The sequence below is a fragment of the Streptopelia decaocto genome (genome assembly GCF_964273445.1).
Source record: "Streptopelia decaocto genome assembly, chromosome: 4".
Lineage (NCBI taxonomy): Eukaryota > Metazoa > Chordata > Aves > Columbiformes > Columbidae > Streptopelia > Streptopelia decaocto.
Window position 1 is genome coordinate 21,412,320 of NC_138658.1, and position 12,665 is coordinate 21,424,984.

Sequence of the window (12,665 nt, forward strand, 5' to 3'; positions counted from 1 at the left end):
ACACCTTCTGGTATCTTTTTCTAGGGTGGAGGGGCTCAGATGGTCCCTAAGCTGTGTAAAGGGGTACAGACTTAAACTCTGGTGCTGCATGTTATTTCACAGCCTGCAGCACTGGGCACTGCTGACCTAAGCAGACAACAAGGGGTCCCTGAAGGCTCATGGCATCTTTTCTGGTGACAACTTCCCCCTCTGTCAGCAGGGTTCTGTGGCTGTCTCCAACTTGCTGGCCATCTTCGAGCCTGACAGTCAGTCAAAACTCTGCCCTCACATCCTCCCTTACCTTGCTGTTGAATTCAGAGGAGTCATGTGGGACATAAATTAATTCTGTTCAGCCCCCTGCAGTGTGATGAACATAGTGCTTCTTTTGCTAATAAAGACTTCTATTAGCATCCAGAAAGAGATGGATTCTGACCCTATTACCATACTGTGATTAATGACATGATGTTTTGCACTACACACATGGCCAAATTTCTGTCACATTAACTTCTATGCCTAGTGACCCTTTTACAAAATAAATGAGTAAGAAAATAAGTGTACTCACATACAGAACTTGCAGAGGTGAGCTTGATGGTCTTAAACATCTTTACTTTCAAGAGAAGGGTGGCCACACCATGGCCATCCCACTGCAGAGTAACCAAGGGTAGTGCTGTAATTGAAAAGACATTTGTTTCAGGATACAGAAGCATGCTACGTGAATGGTTTTATGTCCAATAAGTTGACCTTAAGAACTACCTACTAAGAAGTCTATAAGTTTTAAAGCACAAGTCTAGACACTTAAAATTGGCATTCCTCTCCTATGTCATGTGCTTTAGAAAGAAATAAAATTTCTGTAACCCAGTGTGGCTGAACTGTGCAGTGACTAAAGCAGACTGCATTCAAGCCATTGTTAATGCAGCCAAAAAAAAAAAAAAAAAATCCTAATTAACTGAGAAAATAGGTCAACAAACTCTTAAATATTTAAAGAACTATCACATACTATTTTAAAAAGTTTCTTATGATGGCATAGCTGTTTATGAATAAATTACAAATACCTATGTCCTCTTCCACTATCTTTCTAGAATTAATGTTACTAGACTGGTATAGCCTTAAAACCATAACCTTCCTTTCCCTAGGACTTTCCTCATGACCCAGCACCACTTCTTGCCAGGCTGACCAGAGCAAGTGAAGACCTCATGGAGATGTTTGATTATGGCAGCAATACTTCAACACTACTCTGCCTTACTGCCCAATTCTGCCTTCTGTTAAATTCATGCAGCTCCAGTCTTATTAGTAGTAAAACCAGTAATGGTGAGCTCTGAGGGACACAGCTCCTTTGAATTAGTGATGAGTTTTGCTACTTTGTGGACTTGGCTGAGACGTAAAGTGCTGGTGGTTTTATTCTTGACTTCTGAATGACGTTTCGTTTATTGTAGTTGCCACGACAAGAGGGATGGAGGTTTTATCTCATCTTAATACTGTTAAAAACATGAGCACTGATTAATTTATTAAAAGGGAAATCATTCAAACACCCCCTATTCTTAAGTGACTCGCCTTGTATGGAAATTAACCTGTGCTCACGTTTGGAACAGATTTAGGAGAAAAAAAAAGACAGAATTAGGAAAAGAAAGACACAAACCATTCTATTATTTACTGGAGGAACAAGTGAGAGATTCTACTTTTTCCCCTCTCTAGGTGCATGAGTATGTCGGTCACATCTGCTGGAACTGGAAGATCTCAGTTCCTCCAGCACGGGTCAGCCTGCAGCCGTCGTTGGCCCACATTAGGCTGCCATCCCTCAGCAAAGTGACAGGGCTTTGGATCAGAATTACTGAGAAAAGGTGTCAAAAGCAGCTCACATTCAGCTCTAATGCACATCTATCCTGAGTCTGTCTCCCCGCCAGACAAACAGGCATCAAATGCAGTTCAGGCAGTGAAAATTCCTATGGCTTAAATACTCTGATGCCTTTACAATACTTGAGCTATCCTAACTTCAAACAAACAAAGATTTAGAAATAACTAACTTGTATACAGACATATTCCTTCATCACACCTTACTTGCATGCTCATTTTCCTATCTCGTGTCACCGTGATTCCTACTTTCCCTCTGCTCACAAAAATATAAGCCACTGCCCTTAAACCATCAGTCCTGCTTGTTAAGCATACACCATCACTCACTCTTCTGCTTTTCCAGGGTATCAGAAATCATTTTGGTTTTGCCCATCATCAAGTTCTTCCATAAATCTGTTCCCCCTCTGCTTTGGAGAGGATGTTGTCTCATGCAATACTGCATGTGCTCTACTAAAGATGACTGACAAACCTGCAGTTAGCAGAGGATGGCAACCTTCCCATATGTTAGTGGTACTAGATGTAACGTGGAGATGTTGCATGAAGCAACATGTTTGGCTCAAAGCTTGGTTAAGTCACCATGGACATTTCCTGCGTTGGTTGCATTGCCACTAGTAAGCAAAGAAACCAAACACGCGCTGATCTTGCCAGCTCCAAAATGGGTGACAAGGCTCAGAGGAGAAGCCACAGGGCCCTGGGGGCCCAGCTGTCGTGGTGAATAGGGATGCGCAAGCCCAGGCTCTCAGGAGAGGCAGCCCTCTCTCCAGGCATGATGGAGATCTGGCTGGGTGGCTTGGCCAGCCCTTCTGGCACAGTTTCTTCAACTTCTTAAAGACCACACAAACCAAGGGGGGCAAAGCAGCAAGGCCAGGAACCCAGAGACTGAAACATTCAGCAGAGCTCCCCCAGCAAACTGAGCATGGGGAGAGGATGCCTGCTCTGCCCTGCTGAGGGGTGAGGGTTCATCCTTTCCCTCACTCCTGATGATTTGCCCCTGCTTCAGCCAGTTCCTTGGCAGAGCACATGCTATTTATGCACTTATTTTTAAAAAACAATGAGAAATGTCTGTAAAAAGATGTGGAGATGCTCTAACAATTCCTGCAATATTCAGCTGCAAAAAGAGCTGCTTACCAGCAAAACCCAACAACAAAGCAGTGACCTGACCTGCCCAGCTGGCAAGCAACAGAACAGCCCCCTCACTTCTCCTGGCAAGCTGGACTCCGCTGCTGATCCTGCCGTGGTCTCAAGGCTCAGGGTGAAAGTCATTGCGCATCTGGGCAGCTCTGCAGGGCACCCCTCCTTTCTCTTCCGTCCCCTCTCTCCTGCCAGCTCCTCCAAGGCACCGCATCACCTAGGAGAGGGCAAAGAAGGACATGGGGAGTCACGACTGCTCTCAGACCACATGCCACTCAGGGATCCCTCCCAGCTTCCTCCTGCCACCAAATAATTTCCCATTCTCGGGTCTTGTCATAGCAACCCTCTTTTCTCATTAGCGTTATGTGTGACTCTCTCAGTAAAGCATTTTGTTATATGATGTATGAAGGATCATGTCTCAAAACACATTCTACTGTATATTTAAGTGCATGTTTTGCTGATTTACTGCTGTGCTAGAGAATGTCTCCCTTCCTCAGCAGGGCAGGCCCATAAAGGATATATCAGCTCTGACTAATGACTATTAGTCCATCCCAAGGTTATGTACCACAATCAAATAACATGTAGGAGGAAAGAGAGACTCCAGCTTACTCTGCTAAGGACAAAGATCACAGATAGTATCTTTGAATCTTCAGATTGCAATATCCATTACAGATTGCCACCTTCTAATGCCAAAGTATAATTTGTTGTTGAGAAAATGTGTCACTAATTCAAAGGTGAGTCAAAGATCAGGCTTGCTGTATATCAGAGGATGTTGATGTACATTAGGAAGTGACATCCAGGTACCAAGGACATAAGGCTGTTGGTATAGAGGGAAAGCCAGAAGATGTGACTTGCTGATCTTTATTATGCAAACACATGGTCCAAAGTGGAAAAATATTTAACCCAGTCAAGTAAAGTGTCACCAGTAATTCCCAGGACCTAACGCAGCACAAATGCTATGTGTCAGCTGAGTTAACTGCGATCTCGACTCTGGCAACAGACAGTGCAGGCAGACTGACCCTTGCTGCTGCAGTTCGCTGGGGAGGGTTGAGGATACGGCAACAAAGAGAGAAAAACTGTCTCATGGGGAATGCACAGCATCTGCCTTTCGCTCACTGCCCCGGTTAACCAGGCAGGCTGGCAGGCAGAGACTCCCGTGTAATTCCCTACTCTGGGCCGAACCAGAAGAAAATAAAGCTACGATTGCCATCTCACATACATCTCCTATTTAATTCTAATAGAGGTAAACCCGACGCGGGCAAACGCTCCCCCGCTCCCGCCCCCCCCGCCAGCCAGCGCCCGGCCCCGCGCCGCCGCCAGGGGGCAGCGTTGTCCCGGCGATGGCGCCGCTCCCCGGCGGGCGGGGGAGTTGGGGGGGGCAGGTAACGCTCGTCTAATTATATTTATCAATACACACCAGTTACTTCCAGTCTCCAGGCTGGCTGAGTTGCAGAATCCCCGTTAAAGCAAAGAATGCACCCCTAACATAGAGTTGCAGGAACAAGTGAAGAGACCCCTGGAAGGCAGCAATCCACCACGCTCACCGGCTCCCCGTGATTTTCTGAGCTGCAAACAAGAAAAAATAAGGCACAAAACAACCATAAGTCCAAATTCGTCTCTGGAAGTCAAAGTACTGATTTGACTTTTGATTTTTAAGGGGAAACTATAATGATTTTTAAGCAATAATATGCAGAAGAGATGAATAGCACACCGGGTCATTTGCATGATTTATTTGGCAAAGCCTATTAGTTCTTTCTGGAGCAAATTAATAATTCTCATATGTTTGCCAGTGTGAATTTAATGTAGGCTAAAAGGTAACTGAAAGTTTTCTTCAGATGGGAGTCCATTCAAAATAGAACAAAAAAGATGGATTTGAGAAAAAAAGCTTAATAAAATCTTCTTTAAACGAACACCACTCAAGGCTTGACTGTTAATCAAAAGAACATTACTTACCTCACTCAGCATCATTGGAACCAGAATCTGGCAGGAAGTTTTTAAAAGTAACCCTTTTCTCTTTCTTTACAGTCATAATTTATAACAGCTGAATTATTGGCGATAAATACTGTTTTCCTTCTGAGAATGTATTGTTCTTCTGGGATTGTTCAGAGCAAACATTTTGTTGCTACAACAATAAACTCCTAAATTTGGGCTTCTGAAAAAAAATTCAAGTACATTCCAAGCACCAGCTATCCAAAGAATACCACTTACTATCTTAACAGACTAAATTTTGTTTTATTTTCACTAGTATTGGAAAAGATTGAAATTTCTCAATAAATTTATTTTTCAAACATAGGAGCTGCTGCTTGCAATACACTGGAACATGTTTATATATAAATCAAAGCAAAAAATCCCAACAGGATGAATTAGCAGGGAGAGTTTGCTCTCAAAAGTAAAGAGCTAAAGAGGCAAAATTTATTCCTAAATAACAAAGAATATAATGGTTTAATACACATCCTGTTACATGTGGTAAGCAGTTTTTCTACACGTGATATGCACATTTAATAATAATTTTAAAAGCTACCTAAAAATCTTCCAAAAAAATGGTGCCAGCAAGACTTTTCTTGCTTTTTAAATGAAGTCCCAATGGATAATTTAAATGAGATTATTTGGGAACATTGACGCTGGATAGTATAGCTACATAAAGCTCTTTATGCCTTTCATAATCAGAGAGGTTATACATTAGTGTTACGCATCACAAATACGTGTTTCCTGATCTGAAACACGGCAAAGTCAGACTCCACAGACAGCACCTGCTTTCATTCTGCTCCCCCGACTCACACATCCCATGTCTCACAACTCAGCGATGTTTTTAACATTCAGGGTCAGAAAGAGGGGAGTTTGTGAGCACAGGGTGACAAAATTAGCGGGGCCTTGGGGAAGGCCCGCTCCCACGCTGCTGCTCGTGTGTGGCTGTGGGATTCAGCTCCGGCGTGGGGAGAGATCCGACGAGCTGACAAGAGACAGGCTTCCCACATTAACACTCTGTGAGCTGCATCAGATAGAGTTATCATATTAGCTGGCTGAAATTGTGTCACACTCTTATTTTCAGTACGCTGTTATGCCTCTGGGATATGTTTTATTTATCAGGGAGTTGCACCTAAACAGAGATGGTGTAGGGGTTTTCTAAAAGGGGCTTTAAGCAGCTCTCTGTGAAGTACCTGGAAGACTGTGGGTATGTTTTGGGGAAGGGGTAGAGTGAATGAGTGAGCCAAATACTCTACCTGTATCTTTTTTAGTCCTGAGCCACTGTTTGCAAGTTACAGTTAATTTTTCATACAAATTGTGATCTGAAATATTTAACTAAATATATATTTTGTCATTTTTATAAATAAAAATATTGAGGTTCTCCTGAAATTTCTCTAATTTAAAGCAATATTATGAAGCAGAATAGGCGAGAATTTGCTTAACAACTTGGTTAAACATATCACGCAATACTACAGGATTGCCCAAAGGAGTATCCAGCGACTATATTCTGGATACAGTGGTGAGCTGTGGGCCCACGTGTGTGCAGGCACTTTTGTCCAGGGGAGCTGTGAATCCTAACGAAGAACATGAGAATCATAATTTGATGTGTAAAGTTCTTCAGTGTCAGCACAAAAGGCTGATTTCTGCTTCCTCGAGCAGCGTCTTGGAAAGCTGCCCTGGCTTCTCGGTCACAGTTATCCTGTCATGCTGCTATGGGATGAGGTCTCTGAGAGCATCTTCTCAGAGGTGCTCTCCAAGCAGATGAGAGCATCATCTTGGTGATGACGCCAACAGGTTCAGTTAGGGACAGTTAACTGGGAGAAGTTAAAAAAAAAGGGTGTGTGTATGTGTGTGGAATTTAGGTTGAAGACAGGGAAAAAAAGACATTATATGTTTTGTCAAACACCGTTGGCAAAGAAGTGGCAAAATTACAGGCGGAATGCACTAGGAAATAAGATACAATTTTGTAACATCTTGGGCATGGGCTGTGCAGCAAAGGAATGGCGAAGGACTGGAGTCACAATGCCAAGAAACAGAAGGAGCACAGAATTGCAAAAGCTTTTGTCAATAGAATTTCATACCCGATTATTGTCATGGGACTCTCAAATTTTATTTTCTGCAATTCTTCTGGCAAAAGGCCAGTCCTCGCATGACCTCCACAATTTTTTTTAATCCTATCAATGAAATGGTCTTTCCTTTGAGGCAGCCCATTTTCTTCTAAGAGAGTTGATTCCTCTCAGAATTTGGAACTGTTTAATAAGAAAACTGACCATAAATAGTCATTTTTCTCTTATAGACATGAACTAATATCAGCATGCTAACACCTGCAAGCCTTGGACTTTGTTACAACTACACTGGATGCAGCACACCCACAGAGGATGTCATCCAAAAAGGATTTTTTTTTCTTCTGAACTGGGTGAAAAATGGTTGTGCCAGGTGGCAACTTTGAAGACAGGTAAAGAGCAGACAATACGCACCAGCATGGGATCCATGGGAGATGCATGGCCTCTTCTACATGCTGCATCTGTCAGGTCCCGGCTGTCTCTATGGACAGGGATCACCATCTATTTCTCATCTCGTGCCTGCTTCTGGTCTGGGCTAGCAATGCAGAGTCACAGCTGATTGGGACCTACCAGATATCCTAAGAATTAACAGGTTATTTTATTACTTAGCAAATCCAGGTCTTGGGATCAACTCAGTGGGGGTCTTTTCTGCATAATGAAGCCAAAGGCCACATGCCCTCCCTGCCCAAAACTGCAGTCAGTGAGGTAGGTGGCAGGGAGCAGAGCCTGATTCAACAGCAGCTATTGCTCATTTTCTTGTCACTCTACAGGTCACTGGCTGGCAGAAATCTCTACAGAAATGCATCTAAAAATATTCTGAAAACTTGGCCTCCATTGATGAGAAAATTAAGTGGTGACTCATGCCCCCATCAGCTCCAGACTTGATTACTGCAATTTGATGGACTGAGAAGCTGATGCTCCACAGAGACAGCAATTTGCTCAGGGGAGCAGGCAAGAGGCCTCATTTGCACCAATTGTTTCCAACACATCCTTTTAAACACTAACAAATTCAATTTCACTTCTCACTGAAGATCTCTCTCTCCACCTGTCTGGCCAGGGGACAATGTAGAGGCAGCTTTCACAACCTCTGCAACAGCTCTAGATGCCAGCACGAAGCAGACCTGCCTGCAGCAACGCCTTGCACTTGCATCTCCTGGTATTGCTTTCTCTGGTCCTACAAATGTAAAACCATGGGACAGTCCTTGTCAGTGCTACTCCAGATTACTTACCATCCAACAGGGATGTTTAATAAGAATTTTACAGTAACCACACTCAATAAACTTTGAAGAATTCAAAATGCTTCCTCAAAGAAGTCACAGCCTCGTGATCACAAAAGAGAATGTGGTTTAAGCAAGAAAATGTCAGAGAGGTGACAACCTCCCTCTTCTGACATTGTTCCAATAAGATACTGTAGTTTTGGTCTGAGAGACTGGGGCTACTTGTGGGAATGGGGACAAAAGAGATTTGGTTTCTTAGATGCTGGAAAGGGCAGGCCATCAAATCTAAAGTAAAATACTCTTCCATTTACTCTCGTCATGCACTACATTATCACTGAGCTTTGTTAGAACAATGGCAGGGCTTTTCAAACAGCTTCCCTGGGGAGAGCGCTCTGCAGCGTAACAGCCCTTTTGCTGGAGATGTGCAAGTGTAACCACGGGCGGAATTTAGTCTCTTGTCTATTTAACGTGTTTGCAAGGGACTGTATGTGTTCCTGGCACTTCATAATAATACTAGTAATATAAATGCATTTGGATTATAACAAAATGGAGAAACTATGATTTAGCCTCTTACTATGCTGTAATTCCCAAATGCACCAACATCTATTTAAGTGCAAAATAGTCTACAGTTTACAAATACAATGTTGCGATCATCTGCTGTAAAGGTTCCATATGAGATTATGATTCAATACAAAACACAACTCAGCATCTGAAATCTCATTTTTAATGTCAGAATAACATTTAAAAAGTAGCTCTTTCTCCATATGCAGTCTTGCAAAAAAATGTATACCAGGGACTTGGTCCCTTCTAGTGATTTCTACATACATAACTGCTCATCTCTTATGCACGTAACACATAAATAAATGTGCTTGCAGACAGACAATATTTCATCTTGCCTTCTAACCTCCTGCTGTCAAGATATTTCCACAGAAAACCGTACACAAATAAAACTAACAGCTCCTCTTTCCCCGACTGTCACAATAACATAAGGGACTACTTCTGTGAAACCAAGGTGCTGGATTACTCTCCTTTTGCTCTGTGAACAAGCACAACTGCGCAGCTTCTGCTGAGATTGCCTTTTCTGTCATATAATCTACTCACACTAACTAAAGGATCTAAAAGAAAAAACACAACCACAATCTTGATTTTACATAAAAAATGATTTATCTTGGACACATCACTGGGGTCATAAAAAGCCTCTCAATTTAGTGCACAAAAAGGGAAGTAAAATGTTCGAGTAACTCAATGCAAAGTGCTAAAATTTCCTGTGACTCCTCAATTGCTCTTCTATTCTTTGGGTGTTTTTTCCTCTGATATCACTACATTGGATTATAGATAGATAGACAGACACTAAGAAGCACTGATGATCAAGAAAATCCTTATGTTTTAACATGGGCATAGTTCTTGTTTACCTGATGATGTTCACTACCAGATATCTCTCAGTTTAATTCAAAGCTAAGAAACTGAAAAGATTCAGAACTATTATAACCGTCTACTGAAAAACTGGTGGAGTTGAATGAATTAATTTTCAGTTGGTTATAATTTGAAGCATTCTGAGAACTTGCTTTAGTTTAGTTAATAAAATATTTCTGTACAGTTCATGGATTATTTTTTTTAAAGGACAAGAAAACAGTTTAAAAGCTTACCCACAAAAGAACAAAATACAGGTAACAGAGGTAAAAAGTTGACCTAGAAGAAAAGTAATTTTATCTTGTTCTCCTATTAACAAAATTAAATTCAACCCAAATCTGTTTATTAGAGACATATAGGCATAACAACATGTCATAAAACAAACATCTTAACAGTCTTTAAACGTAACAGAATTGATATGCATAATTCAGTTTCATTAAGTTTGGATTTAAAATATGTGTTTCAGTTTTGCTTTATATTCCCCTTAGGCCAACACCCCCAACACTCATACACAACATTTAGGCTGCTCCAAGCAATTGACAAGGCTCTAACATAAAGGCTCTAACAAAACTCCATCTTAAAACAGTTTGAAATATTCTTAAATGTAGAAAACATTTAACAAAGAAAAAAGGATGTGTTAAGTGGAATTTAAGCAAGTCGTTGGATGTACTGAAAGACAGAGATTCAGTACATGGAGGTAGCTCAGTAAGGGTATTTCAAGTGTTCTGACTATTGAGCATTGACAGAAATGCTTTAGCATTACCCTATGCTTGAACTCTTCCTTCCTATATAGTCAAAAAAAGCCAGCACTTTCTGGGCCTGCTGCTTTGCCATTCAAAACCAAGAGAGTCACTGATTTCAGTGGGATTTGGATTAAGTCCTTATCTACTCTGTAAATTTGGGTTTATGAAAACAACAAAAAGAAATTGTCCTGAGTCTAGACTCTCCACTGCGAGAAAGAATTCAGCATGTTGCCACCTCACGTACCTTCATTCCCTGGTTGTTTTATTGGTGATGACAGTTCCGAACCAGGTGATGCTGTCAGCTCCCAGTCTTGCACTGGTTGACTGACCATCAGGTAAAGCACCCAGGATGGGTAAACAGATTCCCTTCCTGTTTTTCACAGGAATAAAGGACTAGGAATAACACGCTAGGTAAAGTAAACATGATTTTTTTTTTTTTTTTTCACTAAGGCAAAAGGATATCAATTTCGCATGCCTATTGTCATACAAAAGATCTTTAGTTTGTATAAATGGCTACAGTCTTATCAGAGCTACCACAATTTACATCTGCTAAAGATCTGCTCCTGGGTGCTTGCACTCAGTTGCACCATTAAGTGCAATGTTAACCGTGACACCCATGACACTTCTGCATTTATATTGATCCCAGTTTGACCTATTTCTTTCATTCCTTTTACTGTTTTAATGCACAGCTGCCAGCACAGTTTTTGCACATGGGCGTGGACTAGAGTGCTCCTCTGAAATCTTCATCTGGACAAGTGCTGGCTATGTGCTTAAATATATGCCTGTGTTCCTTCCTCTTCAGCACTCCTCTTAGAAATAGTATTTTGTATTTTCTTATATATATAATTTTATTTAAAAGAGTAACATTTTATTTTAAAAAAGTTGCGGCTGATTGTCAAATTAGCTAAAATAGTGTTTCGGTTACTATAAGGATCCTTTTAATTGAAAAAAAAATAGTCAACGTTCTTGTCCTCACAAGCTATTATTCATTACCAATGCAGCAATATAGAAAACATAGCTTGGCTTACTACAATAAAGGCTCTATTTCAATATTAGCATCCTAAATTCTGTCACTGCAGATCTCTGTGCATTGCATCGGGGAAAGGAAAAGAAAAAAGAATAACAAAAAATTGTGTTCTTCAGAGGTAAATTATAAAAGATCTCCCAGCTGCAAACACAAATACTTCACTCATAACCCAAGCACCAGACCATTTCTTTGAAGAAGCTTATGAGGCATTTAAGATATACAATGGCACAATATCATACAATGGAATTGAAAGAATTTTCTTCAGAAACCATTAACTTTGAAGGAATGTCTAGACAACTGTGTCAACAAATGCAAATAATTCATGCTTCTCAGCTTCTATCCAATGGATGGCCCCATGCTGAGTATACACAAACTCAGAAGAAAAAGGCATGTCACAGTCATATGACTGGGAAGTGTAACAGAGTCACACAGAAATTCAAGTCAATCTTGGAAAAAATCTTCAGCAAGCTCTTCCCCACGGTAAGCCAGCAGTGGCATAGGCTTCTGGTCATTGTGGCTAGTTTAAAACAGAGACTTACAGCTGGTATGCCCTGGCTTCAATGCAGGGGCAATGGAAGAAACAGCTGTTAGTCATCACCGTTCACTTAGTTAGAAAAATAAAAACTAAAGGATTCCAAAATACTGTACAACCTCTCGCAGTAACCAACAAAGTGGCTTCTGGAAACAATGTTTTCACCAAAAATGCATCTGTAAGGCACTTAACAGGTATCTTTTTAATATATATATATATGTATATATAAAAATAAAACATCCACTGAAGCAACATTCACAAATACCCCGTTATCTCAATTGTCTGTGTGTACAGTATAGTACATATATACATTCACTGCGACACGGGCCATGTCCATCATTATACCTTCACGGGTGCTTTGGGCTGCCTGGTTAACTTCAGTGCCTGTGAACAATAAACAAAACAGTCACTTTTATATTCTTAAAAGATGACCAATAGCACAAGACATGATTTTTATTTATAACGAGCAACCAAATGCTGCATGTATTTCTAGGATGCTGAGTGAGGTGTCAGCATGCAGCTGACAGGCCACTCTGGGTTTTATGACAATTATTTTATCTCTGATAGCCCATCGCAACCTCCTCATATACAGATAAGCCTTAACAGAAGAACCACAGGGAATATGGCTACAGTGGCAGTAAAGGAAGGGGAGGTGGGTCCCAGATGTCTTTCAGAAAGCAACCATTGGGACCCCAACTCAAGAAACCACTTGTGGTACAGATGAAGAGCTTCTGACCTACTTAGGGAAAG

At 41.2% G+C, this 12,665-nt stretch overlaps 1 protein-coding gene across 2 annotated transcripts in view; it reads right to left on the reverse strand.

Moving 5' to 3' along the window:
- Nucleotides 1-8,911: 8,911 nt before the first annotated feature.
- Nucleotides 8,912-12,665, reverse strand: part of SLC10A7 (solute carrier family 10 member 7) — a 152,267-nt gene continuing 148,513 nt past the window's right edge. For both annotated transcript variants that reach the window (XM_082050938.1, XM_082050937.1), the window contains one exon: nt 8,912-12,299. In XM_082050938.1, the coding sequence (XP_081907064.1) occupies nt 12,255-12,299 (45 nt within the window). In that variant the 3' untranslated portion in view covers nt 8,912-12,254. The remainder of the gene's footprint in view (nt 12,300-12,665) is intronic.